Source organism: Miniopterus schreibersii, assembly GCF_964146895.1.
Source record: "Miniopterus schreibersii genome assembly, chromosome: 2".
Classification (NCBI taxonomy): Eukaryota; Metazoa; Chordata; class Mammalia; order Chiroptera; family Miniopteridae; genus Miniopterus; species Miniopterus schreibersii.
Window position 1 is genome coordinate 148378860 of NC_138102.1, and position 17133 is coordinate 148395992.

The 17133-nt window shown below is 35.5% G+C and overlaps 1 protein-coding gene across 8 annotated transcripts in view; it reads right to left on the minus strand.

Annotated features, from left to right (window-relative positions):
• The window catches only part of PPHLN1 (periphilin 1), a 95453-nt gene that overhangs the window by 71508 nt on the left and 6812 nt on the right, over window positions 1–17133 (minus strand). For 4 of the 8 annotated variants that reach the window (XM_081129400.1, XM_081129399.1, XM_081129402.1 and 1 more), the window contains 3 exons: window positions 15100–15191; window positions 3593–3757; window positions 704–765 (listed from right to left, as the gene is read on the minus strand). In XM_081129400.1, coding sequence (XP_080985526.1) covers window positions 704–765; window positions 3593–3757; window positions 15100–15191 — 319 coding nt within the window. The remainder of the gene's footprint in view (window positions 1–703; window positions 766–3592; window positions 3758–15099; window positions 15192–17133) is intronic. The other 4 variants (XM_081129404.1, XM_081129406.1, XM_081129405.1 and 1 more) reach the window with 1 other exon arrangement.

A 17133-nucleotide genomic window follows, 5' to 3' on the forward strand; every position in this document is an offset into this window, starting at 1 on the left:
CCAGAGTGGGGTCAACAGTGATAGCCAGGTTGATACTCAGATATGGCACCCACCTGCCAGCCTGTAGGGAGAGGGATCAGCAAAGTAACAATGGCCTCTGCCAGCACTTCTGTCTGGGAGAAAGCTGCCTGCCCCTCCAGCCCTCATCCCGAAGCCACAAAATTCAATTCCTCCTCATATGTCCCTGGCAACTTTCTCACTGATGCCCTAGCACTAGAGCTCAGAGTGAGAGAGTCCATGCGCAGGACCTTTAAGAGGAATGCCTGGGACTCTAGCAGCCCTGTGTGTCATTCATCAACAATCCCAAGTTTTGGAGGCTTACTTTCTAGGCACTGGAACCCGGGGCTGGGGGCACTGGTGTGAGGCAGGGACCCCTCGCTCCTTAGGGGGAACCTCCACAGCTCAGATATCCTTCCTGATTTTTAAGTGCCACATGTGGGTGTGGAAACAGCTCATTCCGAGTCTCTGTCCCTTCTACCAGTCTCAATATGACTTCTTCTTTATATCCTTAGTTACAGAACTTCAGCTAGATTTCAGGTGGTTCTGAATGATAAGTAGTTTAGTTGTAATTCTGATGTACTTGTGGGAGGATATGAGTACCACATTTACCTACACCACCATCTTGACTGGAAGCCCCCTTAAGGCCAGATATCTCAGTGAGTCAAGTATCAAAGTAGTTATGTTATTATTTTCATCTTTTTACCTGTATTCAGGCTGACGACTTCCAGAATGATCATCTCTTGTCCACTTATAGCTAGGTTCATCCTGTAAAATAAAAAGTTACTTAGATATTTGTTTGTGTTATTTTGGTCAAGTAGAATATATCTAACAGTAGTACTAAAACCTAGTCTTTAAGACCAAAATAATATGAGGACAAAAACACCTTTCTAAATTTCTCTGAGCCTAAAAAGCATAAAATAAAAAATATACAAATCATCCATTTCAACAACTAAATTAGTAAACAGAGAGTCTGTGGTACCACTTATCTCTAAGGAAATACTTAAATATTTCTCTGGTAGGCCCTAACAGCCTTATTGCCAAGGACACATATATCAACATAACAACAGTTAAGGGCTATTCAAGAACAAAGGTTCAATTTAAATTCAATTAAGCAGATTTTTCTTGACCTCCTGTTTTATTCTTTTCTTATGCCAAGTTCTCTCATCAATTTTCAGGCCCAATAAAAAATTTGCTACTTTCCCACTTTTCTCATTCAAGTTCTCATTCCTCATCTTACTTCCCATTAAATTTGGAAACAATATAAGAAACCATCCTTATTGATAAGCTATATTAGAGCAAAATATGTCACTAAGTTTGAAATTAATCAAAGAAAGCAGGCACATTTTGTCCTCTAAGACAGACAGACTTGAAAAGATGCATAAAAAAGAAACAGCCCTGCTGGGCATGGCTCAGTGGTTGAGCGTCCACCTAGGATCCAGGCGATCGAGGTTTGATTCCCGGTCAGGGTACATGCTCGGTTTGCGGGCTCGATCCCCAGCAGGGGGTGTGCAGGAGGCAGCCAATCACTGATGTTTCTATTTCTCTCTCCCTCTTCCTTTCTCTCTCTGAAATCAATAAAAACCTATTTTTTTTTAAAAAAGAAACACATAATAATCCACACCCAATTACTTTAAAATTATACAGAGAATACAACATGTGAATTAATTACAATCAGAAACAATGATTCAACTAAAATAAATACTATTTTTAAGTCCTTTAGCATCACAGACTCTTACATAAATAAAAAGGAATTCGTCATTTTCCTCATAGCATTAAATATAAACAAAAAAAAAGAAAAACCTCAACAGCTATAATTAAATATTGGATCAAGTAGTTTGCTTTATCTAGATAAGAATCAGTGTCATAAAAGTCCTAAGGATCTCAAGTGGGTTTTTTTGTTTGAAGAGAATTTAAAGAAGAAATGTTGCATACAGTATAAACACTATTTATAACAATAATAGAAAAAATTAATGTTGAGGCATTATTACGCTACAAGGTTTAAAAAAAAAAAAATCATGTTCATGAGGATTCCAATACAAATTGGTCCATTGAATCCAAAATTCCTTCTCTACAGTAGCAAACAGCCACAAGGCTTTTACAAGAGGGATAATAACTTTATGCAAAGACCAAATTGTTTCTTCCTAAGATTACCTGGAAGAAGGGCTCTGATGGTAAAATCCAATTATTTCTAGAATAGGAATAATGCATAATATTTACTTTTCAAAACTGAATCCTTCTTCCTAAAGGAACAGCATAACATTTAAAATTAAACAAAATAGCCCTAGCCGGTTTGGCTCAGTGGTTAGAGCGTCAGCCTGAGGACTGAAGGGTCCCAGGTGTGATTCTGGCAAAGGGCATGCACCTCAATTGCAGGCTTCATCCCCAGCCCCAGTTGGGGTGAGTGCCCGAGGCAACCAATTGATGTGTCTCTCTCACATCAATGTTTCTCTCTCTCTCTCTTTCTCTCTCTCTCTCTGCCCCTTCCACTCTTTCTGAAAAGCAATGGGAAAAATATCCTTGAGTGAGGATTAAAAAAATAAAAATTAAAAAATTAAATAAAAATTAAACAAAATAAAACTTAATTCTATGAGAAGGAAGCCCTAACACCCCAAACTTTAAAAGCAAACATAAGAAAGCATAGAATAGTCTCATTACCACTACAGAATTGTCAGGGTAACCATGACATGGCAATGAGAGAAATGGACTCCCATACATATACCCACCCTAGATAAATCACCTTACCTCCATTTCTTCAAGTGTAAAATATGGAAACTAATTCCAACGGCCAATGTGAGGTCAAATTTTATCATAAGCAATGCTTGAATATGTACTGTCAACTACAATATTATATAGTAGGGAAGGGGGGAAAAGAGAAAATGTAGGAAAATGGTCTAGCAGAAGAAACATGCACACTATGTCAAAGGAATTGCATCAAGGAATATTTTCACTCAAGTTCAATGAAAGATTACTGCAATATTAAATATATAGTTTTCGGTTATTAAAGATGATCACAAAAAACAATATAATAGCAGTAGTAACAGTAATGATTGCGCTAACATTTTAAAAGTGCTGAGTATGGGAAAGGCGATGTTTTGAGTGCTTTCTAATCTGAGTTAGTAAGTAGACATCAATAATAGCTATAGCAAAAATGAAACAAGAGTCTCAATGACCTTAACCCAACCTCACCCACAGCATTTCATCATGCTAAAAGTAATCAAAGTAATTATATGTGGGCACATCTAGTAAGAGATGGTAACCACTTGCTCATCACTTATTAAGTACCAACAAAACAGATTACCTTTAACTGCTTCTGCAAATCCCTGCTAATTTGGGGGATATAAAAGCAGGCTAGTTGAAATTAATGTCACTTAGATAGAGCTGTCCAGAGTGCTTACCCACTTTGTCCAGCACCCCAAGATTCTTGACTATCAGTTCCCATTTGACAGCTCCAGCAAGCAGTTCAACAGAGCATCAAGCAGGAAGTGTTTATTCAGCTGCCTTTAGGCCAGTCACATAGTTTTAAAATTACATGATCTTTAAACTTATTTAAAAAAAACAAAAAACAATTAGTACATGGGGGAAATTTACATACTCCTCTGTGAGGTGGACCACTTCTTCGATCATGAGAAAAACTGCGGCCCTCGTCATAGTCTCGGTAACCAACATGATTGTAATATCTATTGTAGCTTCCTTCAACCGGTCTGTCTAGCAGTGGTGGTTTCTTTGTCACAATATTAACTACTCTATGGTAGCCATCCTAAAACAGACAAAAAGAAATATATAAAAATCACTAATTTCTCTATTTGGTTTTGGAAAGGTTTTAAAAAAGCACAGGAGTTCTTATCCTTAATCAAATAAAGTAAATGTATAAACAAAAATGCATTAATGAAACAACATGAATATAACTAATACAAAGGTCTTCATATGGAGTAAAGGAAATAAAATTGCTCAATGAAGAAAGCCAGGTGCTTAATAAAATAACATGCAGCAATGCAAAAACCAAACATAAGTAAAAGAAAAATACAGTATTATTGTTTTAATAAAAAATAAACTACAGAAAGAGTGTTACAATAATTCTAATCCCTAATTGCCTAGGAATTTTAGAAATAAAACCATTTAAGATAGCACACATCTTTGGTCTACTCTTGAAGTTACTGCCCAGAAGAAAATCAGGATTTTTACACATAAGCAACAGCAAATAGGGAGGTAATACTAAGGTAGGAAGATCAAGAGGAAGCATTTTGCTATCTCTCCACAGTACTGGATAAAGAAGAGTCTTTGACTTCACAAGTTTGGAAGTAAAACCCAATATAAAATTTGAATAAATTCTCAAAGTAATATGTTGTTAATGTTTTAAAGTTTTAGCAACATAATGGATTATTTGTGGGGGTTAGGAAATTGGACAGAGGGAGAACAACATTTGTCCTAGATTAGTAGCTGCTGTGAAGTAACAGAACAAAAATTATTATCAACAGTAAGAACGAGAGATACAGAGCACTAATCTGTAAGTAATCTGCTCTTGAGCACACATGTAACTTTCTATCAATATAAGGTGAGACAGAGGTGAAAGAGGCTGTTAATCTATCACAATATGTAAGACATGATCAACTAATGAGAACTAATTTGACAAAATGAAAAACCAAAACATAAAGCCCAACATTCAAAGCTGGATACTTTACCATCCTAAACTTCAGTTTCATTATTTGTGAAATGAGCTTAATACTAATACCTACCTCATAAGGTTGTTGTGAGGGCTAAATAAAAAACAGATTATAAAGCACTTTTCATAAACTAAGTGCTCAAAGAATGTTTTCTATTTTGATTACTACTTACATGAGTCTAAGTGAAACACTAAATTCTTCAGTGTCTATTTCTTAAATTACTTAGCATTGATAACTACAACTATTCAGTTAATAAATTATTACATCCTATTCAAACTTCCCAGTGGGTGGGCAATTTGCCAATGTGCTAGGAAAAAATAAAATCAATAGTTCATATCTACTTGACAGCTAAAATATCTACCTAATTTTTTTCCAAGGGCATAATAGGTGGTTTCCTTCTTTAGAATGTTAGATATTAAATTGTAAGAAATATTTTATGTTTGTGTAAAATATAGTACACAGAATTTATTGACTCTTTCTTCTAAACACTACCTTTTCACAGGGATTTCAATTAAATCTATGCAAATGCTAAGCTTCCAAAAAATGTCATTAAGCCAAAATTAGCAACATTACAATTTATAACGTTTTCTAATTCAAAATCTGCTACTTAAAAATTGTAATTCAAAATTTGTTATATAAGTAGAATTACTGATTTCTCGAATTCTAACAAACCATAAAATTCCATTCCACAATAACTTTGTTTGTTTGTACATGCTTATTTGGAGGGGTGGTGGGGTGAGTATGCCTGAACACTTCTACGAATGGAGAGAGAGCTTCTTACTAAGCAACCTGCTTCTTTGCTCAACTCCCTCAGTTACTAGAAAATTATTTCAGGATTTAAAAATGTGTACGGTAAAACTTTCAAAGAAGTAAAAATAGAATCACATTTAGTTATATATTTAACTAACTGTACCAAATAATAAATAAATAAAAATTTCCAAGGACAGCTCTTGTATCTAGCAATAAAGATCAAATTGCTGTTTCCTTTATGTTTTGAGAAAGTGTTCAAATATATTATACCATCTCTGCTCTGTAGGCATCTAATCTGAAAGAAAACTTCCGAGCTATATGAAAAGATTTAAGGAAATGAAGATGACTGTAGGAGTCTGTGATAAAGCAAGGCTATTTTCAGAGATAGTTCATGTCTTATCCAGATATAACATTCATGGATTTATTTTTCTTTCCAATAAAATCCATGATGGGTGGCAAACATTTCAGAGTTTCTCTTTCAAAAGCTTATACTATTAAGAAAGTTCCACCCCACTGGTGTGGCTCAGCAGTTGAGTGTCAACCCAGGAACCAAGAGGTCACTGATTCGATTTCCAGTCAGGGCACATGCCTGAGTTTCCGGCTGGATCCCCAGTGGGGGGCCTCCAAGAGGCAGCTGATGGATGATGTTTCTCTCTCATCAATGTTACTATCTCTCTCTATCCCTCTCCCTTCCTCTCTCTCTAAAATTAAAAAAAAAAAGTTCAAACAGTATTTTCCATTACCTCCAATGCCAGACCTGAATGAAAATACCATTACTGTTTGAAATTCTTGTATAAATCTCACATTGAGCTATAAACATGTAATTTTCCTCTCTAAATGCTAACCAAATTACACAAGGCTTCAGGACTCATATGTTTGGAACCTCCTCCATTTTAGAAATATCTTAGAAAACAATGGCCCCATTACATACAAACCAGAAATAAAAACTAGGACTTATAAAGTAAAACTTAAAAGGATTTTAAGGATAACAGGATCATTTCCAATTAACTAAAAATGAATTCAATGAAATTATTAGGTTAGATACAGATTATGAGGGTTACTATTTCTTTAAAATTAATTATTCTCCAATGTCATTAAAATATATTTTGTACAAATTTTAACACAAAAACATTTTACTTAAAATAAAAATTTTAATACATAAGCACCCCCCTTAAGCATTCTTATCTTTTAGAGATACACACTAAAATATTTATTTGCATTTGAAATATGGTATCTTGGGTTTACTTCAAAATAATCTGAGAGGGAGGAAAGCAGTGAAAGCACAGACAAAACAAGATTAACTATGAGTTTTGGTAATTGCCATTTGGATGATTTGTCCATGGGGAGGTTCATTACATTATTTTGTCTACTTTTATAAACTTAATTTTTGCCCTTATAAAAAGTCAAAAACAACTAAAACACACTAACCTACCAGTAAAGTAACTAAGTATGATGGTACATGTAAATAATCAAAGCCATTACTTTCTAACACAGTCAACATGCACTATAAATACAAGCCTTATGCACAGAAACCCTGTTGATCTTATTGACTGCTCTATTCCCATGATCTGGAGTACCACTTGGCACATAGTAAGCACACATACATAATATATATTCGACTTGCCTAACTCAATTTTGTATCACTTTGGGCATCAAATGCTTTTTACTAGAAAGGTACCTAACAAACCACATCTAACTAAAAAATTTTATTACACAGGCTGGTGAACTTTTGTTTTCGTAAGTCTGAGGTTTCTCCACTCTGATCCATCATAGTTTGTGACAAGCATTTTTATTATAGCAATTACTGGTTTAATTCACTTGCTAAATTTTCTTTTTTTTAAAAAATCTTCACTTGAGGACATGTTTACAGAGAAGGAAGAAGGAGGGGAAGAGGAAAGGGAAGAGGGAAGGGTGAGGGGAGGGAAAAATGGGAGAGTTAAACTTAGCAGGAGTGGCTCAGTTAGTTTAGCATCATCCTGTGCACCACACGGTTGACAGTTCAATTCTGCGTCAGGACATATACCTGGGTTGTGGGTTTGATCCGAAGTAAGAGCATGAAGGGAAGGCAACTGATAGATGTTTCTCTCTCACATCAATGTTTCTCTCTCCTCTCCTCCCTCCCTCTCTCTCTCTCTCTCCCCCTTCTTCTCTCTAAGCATGTCCTCTAGTGAGGATTAAACAAACAAAACAAAATTTAAGTTGTTGCAATTCTGTCAGTAAAGAAAGTAAAACAAAATAACATTACTAAATCAAAACTCAGCAAATTAATATTTAAGATGTCGCATTTCATGTGGTAATTTTCATATTGGAAAAAGACTTGAAAAAAACACTGCACTTCAGCTAATGATATGCAGGCTAAAGTAGTTAAGGAAATTTTTTGAAATGCATCCAAAGAATTAGATGGGTTAAGTGGATGAATAAAGGACAAAGAGAAGGAAAAATAGATAACAAAACAAGTTCAGTAAAATGTTAATAGTTGAATCTAAGTACTGATTAAATGGGTATAAAATATCATATCACTATAAAATTCTTTCAACTTTGCTGTACGTTTGAAAACTTTGGTAACAAAATATTGGTAAAAGTACTTATATGGGTAAACTTAGATGAACATGACTTTGTAAAACAAAATGTGGGGCATAAAGAGAACAAGAATTAAAATATGCACGTGAGCATTTAAAATAAAAGTGTTTCCTGAAACAGGAGTGGGAAGAAAAGGAGTATTTCCACATTAATATATTTTATCTTTATTTTATTTTATTTTAAATATATCTTTATTGAATTCAGAGAGAGGAAGGAAGAGGGAGAGAGAGACAGAAACATCAATGATGAGAGTCATTGATCAGCTGCCTCCTGCACGTCCCTGAGTGGGGATGGAGCCCACAACCGGAGCATGTACCCTGACTGGGAATCGAACTTCGATCTCTGGGACCCCAGGTTGATGCTCAACCACTGAGCCACGCCCAGCTGGGCCACATTAATATATTTTAAACAGCACTTTATGGGATATGTATATAATTAAATTGCTAAGTTAAGTAAACTATTTCAAGCTGAATAAAAGAAAGATTCTGTATTACATTTTGGGTACACTTATATTTGAGAATATTTGGACCACATATATGTCCCATATATTCCCTACAAGGCCTCAGAAATTAACAAAATCATATTCAGAATTCACTAAAGAATTTAATTTTGATTGGCTAAACTCTCTAGGAGAGAGAAATAACCAATGACAAAATTTTAGAAACATTCAACTAACCCAAGGAAATACTGTTTAATTATAAAACCTAATTATATAACTTAAAATTAACTGAACTTGTTAGAAATTTTTTAAGAGTTACTAACATCACTACCCTCAATCCTTTTACAATTCTCACTGCTACTAAGATTAGAAAATCTTTTACTTTATATGTGTTTGTTAAAGGACCTGAAGAAGGCAGGTAGAAGCAGACAAGATGGCTTCAGCCCCAATTATATTACAATGCCCAGAATATATGCTGCTAATGTTTTGATCCCAATTTCCAAACTTTACAACCTCTAAAAATTCTGAAACTAAAACTGTCCCCCATTTTAAAATAAGCCAATGGAAAATGAACATTTTATGTTGTAACTCAAAAATGTTCCATATTACCTATCTGTTATCCATCAAGCTAATAAGATGGACTCTCAAACTGAATGTTAACCAATATCTAACAGCCATTCTGTCACAAAACTTGATAAAGGCTAAAAAAGCAGATAATGAAGTTCATAGAAATTATAAGTTATAGAGCAGAAAGCATGCTTTTAAAAATACGGATCTTTTTTGTTGTTTTCACTCCTCACCCGAGGATATTTTCCATTGATTTTTAGAGAGAGTGGAAGGGAGGGAGGGGGGAAATAGAGAGAGAGAGAAACATCCACACGAAAGAGACACATCAATTGGTTGCCTCCTTCACGTGTCCCAATGGAGCCGGGGTTTGAACCTGCAACCAAGGCATGTGCCCTTGACTAGGAATCAAACCTGACACCCTTAGGTGGGAAGCTGACGCTCTAACCATTGAGCGACGCTGGCCAGGGCAGAAAAATAAGGACCTTACAGACATCTAGAAGTTAAATGCAGATATTCTGCAATAACCAATTTCCTCCCAATGGAGGAAGGTGTATGCTTACATGCAGATTCTCTGTAGTGTACCCCTTTGAGCTTTATCTCCTATCTACCTACCCAAGTTTAAGACCAAATAAAAATTTCTGTGAAAGCACCTTATAAAAGTAACATATTGATACAGAAGTAATTTTTAAAAGCTATAAAGTGCTAAAATACTTACTGTACATTCATCAAGTTGTACACTGAGAATAAGCTTTCCAATACTCAAATTTAGTGTGATTTAATATGGGCACCAAAATATATGAGTGTCCAATTGCCTTTCTCAGTTCATCAAAGCTAGGAGCCCACAACATAGGTGCTTTTATTAATAATAAAATAATAGTGTAATAGGTACCTTCTCAAGTTTCCTCTTCAAGTCATACTATATATCATATCCAATAGTTCCTCAAATACATTTCTGCTATATCAGAATTAAGAATGAATAGGGCAAAAGGAGAAGGGGAAGGGAGGAATGCATTAAAATTGCTTTTCTAGCCCGGCTGGGCGTGGCTCAGCAGTTGAGCATCAACCTAGGATCCAGGCGATCGGGGTTCAATTCCCGGTCAGGGCACATGCCCGAGTCGCGGGCTCGATCCCCAGTCAGGGGCGTGCAGGAGGCAGCCGATCAATGACTCGCTCATCATTGATGTTTCTATCTCTCTCTCTCTCCTTTCCTCTCTCTGTAATCAATAAAGATATATTTTTTAAAATAATAATAATAAATAAATAAATAAAGTTGCTTTTCTAGTAGAGAACAGAACCCAAATATAATAAAAAATAAAACAGAGTATTAATCTTTCTCTGTCCCAGGCACTAACTATAGTGGTTTCTCACTTTCAAAAGAATTAACTACAGTTTTATATTTAGAAAAAAATAATATGCCTTTTCAAAACTTTAAATGAAATTTTTATTGCAGTATTACACACAAAAAAGTATACAAATCATAAATGTACTCCTAGATAAATTTTCTTCAGTTAATCACACTGTGTAATTACTACTCAGATCAAGAAACTAAACATCCCTAGTAAGGCACAAGCCTTCCTGTGCTCTCTCCCCCAGTCACTACCTCTGTCTTCCAAAAGTACCACTTTCCTAGCTAGTTTTGCCTGTTTTAAAACTTTATATAAAAGAAAACACACAGGATATACTTTTGTGTCTGGCTTCTTTCTTTCAGTATTATGTTTGTGAGGTTCATACATGTTATTACATTAGGAAAAATTCCATTCATTCTCATTGCTGTATGATTGTAAATTAATTTATCCATTCCACTGCTGGACATTCAGATTGTTGCCATTTTGGAATTCTCATGAATAATGCTGCTTGTGAACATTTTTGCACATGTCAATATGATATGCCAATATAGTTTTTAAGATAATACTTGATGATCTCTGCATTGTAAGCCAATATTTTAAAACTTTTAAGTTTTGTTTTTATTAAATCCAAAGTCAGAAATTATAACTTTACTAATTTACATTTCTAGTTTTAGTGTTACTTATCAAACACTTTAGCCCAAGGATTCAGTTGAGTCCATGCAATCAATTGTGAATATGAAATTACTTTTTCACCTATGTATAGGCAACAAACACAACAATAGCAGTATCTGTGGCTTCATCACTAACAGAAATCAGATATTTTAAAATCAAGTTACTGCTATTGCAACTATCTCAAAATATCATTTACATTCATCACTATTTTGAAAATACAGCAATGAAACCCTTACCACTAGTTCTTGATATTTAATGACCTACTAAAGAAATAAATATTACATCACAAATTTGGCTTTTAACAATTAATTATATTCAAATAACTGGTTTCCTTCTAAAAACACTATTCTGAGAAGGGATCCATAGGCTTCACCAGGCTGCTAAAGAGAACCACGGCACAAAAAAAGGTTAAGAACCTACGTTTTATTTAACTAAAACATAGGTGTAGCACAGAAGGCATAATTTTGAAGAGCCATCAAAGAAGTATAATATATTGAGGAAAAGGAAAGGTTTTATGTTACTAACCAAAATAAGACCCCAGTTCACTGGAAAAAAATGTATCTGAGTCTTGAGGAGGGCGAATGTGGGAATAGAGAAGGATTTATAAACTAGGAGAGGCTGGTTGGGGGAATGGAGAGACCAATCTAATGGAATTAAAAGAAGAAAAAGGAGAGGAATCAACCTGTACAAGGTCTGGGCACATTCTGTACAAGGTTGGGGCACGTGAGAAAGCAACCAATCGATGTGTCTCTCTCACACAGATGTCTGTCTTTCTCTCCCCTTCTCCCCCTCCCTCCTTTCCACTCTCTGTGAAAATTAATGGAAAAAAATATCCTCGGGTGAGGATTAAAAAAAAATAAGATTTCCCATTGGGCAGTTAGAGATAGTTGAGTACAGCCAGCCTGATTTCAAGAGCAATTGTGGTATAAAACTTCTCCATCTGCTTACTGCTGTTGAAATTAGTTTACAAACGAAAGAGCCTCTTTCACATTTACATGTATAAAAGTGGTATAAAATGAAAATGCTTTGGCTTGTTTAGATTTTTACAACAATATTCTCATTAATTGAGGACTTCCACCAACTTGTGATTTTTACCTCAACTCCTGGTATCATAAGTGACACCGATGTTCATCTATAATCTTCATTTAATTCTTCATATAAGAATCACCTGAAGAACTTTTAAACAACACTGACATCTAGATCCTATCTGCAGATAATTATGACTTAATTATCTATTTAAGATAGATAATTATCTATTTAAGAGCTCCCTAGGTGATCTGAATGTATAGCAAGGATTTAGAGCCTCTAATCTAAATCCATGACCCAAAAATCTAGCCTCAAAGGTTTCTTGACCTCAACTCCAATTACCTTCACCCACCTTCTTTTCCCCACCACCATACATTGAACTTCAATCATCCAGAACTGTTCAGTCTTGAAAACTCAACACTCTAAAATACCAATTGCCTATCTTTCTGCCAAATGCTGGTCTTGAAGCTCACTAAGCCTTGTCTGTTCCTCAACCTCTCACTTCTTTCAATCCATTTTCCCTCTCACAGCCTTACTCCCTTTCTTAAACAGTCCACATCATGTAATATATTACCTCAGTAATTCTCTGAGTCAGGACCTTCAATAGCCTTATCTCCCTGGATCCATCACTCATCTTGCAATCTTCAATACAACTTGCTTTCCTCACTCCTAAACTGGGCTACTTAGGTATAAAATTTATGGTGCACAAATGTACTGGCCCTCAGAAGTCTTATTAAACACCCCTGCTCAGGAGATATCTGCAATTTTACTCCAAAACTTTAGTGCTGGCCTCAAGTATTCCTACACCCCCTCAACTTTGAATAGAGCGTCTTGCTATATCTCTTACTTCTGAGAACAACAAAGGCTATTAGATATGAACTTTCTCAAATCCATTCTTACATAATGACCTAACTGAAGAACTGGAGGGCCCTTCTTATTGGCCTTCATGACACTGATATAACTGATTATTCCCAACTTAAAACACTTCCCCAGCTTCTTTGAACCAGTTCCCTTGTCTAGCAGTAGCCTCCTGGCAGATCTCTCTGCTTCAATATTAGCTCTTTAGGCCAACTTCTACTGCAGTATGTTCTATGATATAACACAGCATGCATACATAATGTACAATGGTATGCTAAAGGTTTGATGTCATAACTCCTTCCATGATTTCATCACAAGTAGTTCCCATTGTCTGAAATTATATTTTTGTATATAAATCCTGCTTACATTTTATGGTTTCTAAAACATTCTACTGGGTTCTATAAATGTTGTGCCATTCAACACTAAGTATTGGTTTATTTTGTTTTTTTAAAAATATATTTTTATTGACTTCAGAGAGAGAAAGGGAGAGGGAGAGAAAGGAGAGAGAGAGAAACATCAATGAGAGTCATTGATCAGCTCCTTCCTGCACACCCCCTGCTGGGATTCGAGCCCGAAACCTGGGCATGTGTCCTGACCTAGAATCAAACCCGGATCTCCAGGATCCTAGGTCGATGCTCAACCCCTGAGCCACACTAGCCTGGGTAAGTATTGTTTTGAATATTAGAAAGTTCATATGTAAAATCCTTCACTTGTAGCAAGCAGACACTAGTTAAATGTGTAATTACGATAAATTACCATTTAAAGTAAGTTATCCCCTCTGTGCACCTTATTTTATAATTTGGAGCCATGTAAATGTGTAAAAAAAAAAAAAAACTAATTAGAAAAGAAAAAGAGCAATCCCTCAAAATTGAAAACAAAGTAAAATTAACCCAACTATATATCCAATTGGTGGCAATAAACACACCAAAAATTCTTTTAATTATCTTTGAAAAACAAATTCCTAATGGGATACATCCTTGGACGGGGGGGAATCTAAAAAAAAAATTATTTTAAAAAAGTCATTCCTTTCCCATCCTTGCATTAGTCCTACATCATGTTTATCTATGTCACTTGTTTGTTGTTCTAGGTAAACTATAAAACATTTTTATCAAGTTGAAAAAAATTTAAAAATTGGGATTTTGATTAGAAACATAAAGTCTATACATTAACCTGAAAACAAACCACATATGGTAATAATTAAGTCTGCTCATTCTGAAATATGTATGGCAAGTCTCTTCATTTTTTTCCATCTTAAATCATTTTATTTATTTATTTATTTTTAAATATATTTTTATTGATTTCAGAGAGAGGAAAGGAGAGGGAGAGTCATTGATCGGCTGCCTCCTGCACGCCCCCGACTGGGGATCGAGCCCGCAACCCAGGTATGTGCCCTGACAGGGAATCAAACCCCAATCGACTGGATCCTAGGTCGACACTCAACCGCTGAGCCATGCCCAGCCAGGCTTAAATCATTTTAGATCAACCCCAAGCTAAGGTGTAACGCAGGCCAAATGACAACCTTGAATGTAACACCACCCATCCAAGTGACTTGCAGGACTTACTTATATAAGTAATAAACAACTAATATATGAACAAATATATCCATACACCATGACCACAAGCCCAATCCCCTGATGCTTAGAATGGGCCTGTATAAAAGTTTAAGACTGACGGCTTCTTGACCTTCCCCAAACCCTCCCCTGGGTCTCTATATAGGATTTGGGGGAGTGCATATATTTATTCAATAAATACTGAGCTCCTACTATGTGCCACATACTGGATATAGTGCTGGGAAAATAGTAATAAGCAAAACAGCAAGCTCCTTGAGAGAAGCCTGGCTGGTGTTGCTCAGTGGTTGAGCATCGACTCATGCACTAAGATGTCACGGGTTCGATTCCTGGTCAGGGCACATGCCTGGGTTTTTGCGGACTTTGTTTCCCAGGACGGGGTGTGCAGGAGGCTGCCGATCAATGTCTCTCTCTCTCCTCAATGTTTCTATCTCACTCTCCCTTTCCCTTCCTCTCTCTCTCAAATCAATAAAAACATATTTTAAAAAAAGATAAGCTTAATCCATCTATATTTCAACCTAGAATGGTAAATTTTGAGCGCTTGAAGGTTTTGTTAAGAGGCATAGCTTTGGTGCACCAAACTTATTCAGACTCTAGGTCTTAAATTATTCTACATGTAGAAGTGAACTTACATTGGGGTGACTTCGAGGAGGTGCTCGTTCTCTTGGAAGCCTTTCATAATCATGTCGTCCCTCAGACCACATTTCATCTCTTCTGTGAGCCACTAAAGGATAAAAAGAAACCAAAGAATTATATTTTTTTATGTTATTAGGAATAATAGAAAAGATGAAGGAGTGAATGACTACTTTCCAACACAAGTATTTTCCAGAGATACTTAAGGGGAAAAAAAAGTAAGTAAGCAAAAGGGAAAAAGAATGATTAAGGCAATTCTTCAATTTTAAAATTTTCTTTTAAAGAAAATAATAGAAAGCCCACCTTCCTTCAATTTTCAAGGCTATTTAAAGCTTCAAAAAGCTCGTCCCTATCAATTATGGGAAGAAGATCCATAAGACCACAAATATTTCTTCATTCTCATATAGTAAAATTTAGATAAGATTCATAAATAGTTTAAACAGCTGATCAACAAAGCTATTCCTATTTCTTGGGGGATGGTTTGTATAACATTAGTTTTTTGCTTTTCTACATTCTTAGAACTTACATCTTCTCCTGTATCTTTAACAGTGCTTTTAACTGAAAAAAAAAAAGTGTTAATCCTGTAAAAACACACTCAACATCAACAAACCCTGAAACAAACCACTCTTGATTATGTTTTTAATATTATATATTTTAATGCAAAGGCACCCTCCTGTAATTTGAAATTAAAATAAAAGTTCTGTCAGCATTTTTCATGTCTGGGATGCAGAGAGGCGTCCTACTTTGAGAGCTCACATGCTCTGGGCAGAAGCTAATGCAGTACATTACAGAGTCCAGAAGAAAACAATCTGTGAGTAGGCAAAAGACAAGGTAAGAAAGGCAAACAAGAAAGACCAGAACAGGGTGCAGGAAACAGCTTGAAGGTCATTTATATAAAATGGCAAGACAGATAGGAGGTTGGCAAACTTTTTTGTAAAGTGCCAGTTAAATATCTGTGGCCTTGCTGGTCACAATTCTGTCACAACTACTCAATTCTACCATTATAATATGAAAGCAGCCATAAGCAATGTTCCTAAATGTATGAGAGTGGCTGTGTTCCAATAAAATTTTACTTACGAAAACAGGTGGCCTATAGGCAGTAGTTTGACAGCCCTAGAGTAGATGACAAGTAGTTAACAGGGCAGAATCAGGCGAGAGTGAAGTAATCACAAGCAGGTTTGGAACCAAGAACTGTGAACCATCTTGACAGGTGGGATTATGATTATGAGCCAAGAGGTGAAAATGGGACAGCTGCTAAGTTAGGGCCTTTTCATACATAGAAAACAGAGCAACAAGTCCAGATGCATAGTCCAAAGATCTGAGAAAGAAAATATTTCAAAGAAGGCATCCCAATTGTGATTTTAATTTCTCTGATGATTAATGACACTGAGCATCTTTTCATGTGTCCTCTTTGGAGGAGTGTCTATTCAGGTCATTTGCCCTTTTTTTAATTGGATTGTTTGGGTTTTTTTGGTGAGTTGTATAATTTCTTTAGAAATTTTGGATATTAACCCCTTATCAAATGTATCATTGGCAAATATGTTCTCCCATTCAGTGGGTTGTATTTTCATTTTGTTGAGGGTTTTCTTTGCTCTGTAAAAATTTTTTAGTTTTATGTAGTTCCACTTGTTTATTTTTTTCTTTTGTTTCCCTTGCTCAAAGAGACTTAACAGAAAAAATATTGCTACAAGAAATCTCTGGGATTTTACTGCCTATGTTTTCTTCTAGGATTTTTAGGGTTTTGAGTCTAACATTTAAGTCTTTGATCCGTTCTGAATTTATTCTTGTGTATGGTGTAAGAAGGTGGTCTGGCTTCATATTTTTTGCACTTACCTGTTCAATTTTTCCAACACCATTTATCAAATAGACTATCTTTACCCCATTGTATATTTTTGTCTCCTTTGTCAAATATTGACCATAAAGGTGTTGGGTTATTTCTGATATCTCTATTTTGTTCCACTGATCTATATGTCTGTTTTTATGCCAGTACCATGCTGTTTTGATTACTATGGCCTTCTAGTATAGTTTGATAT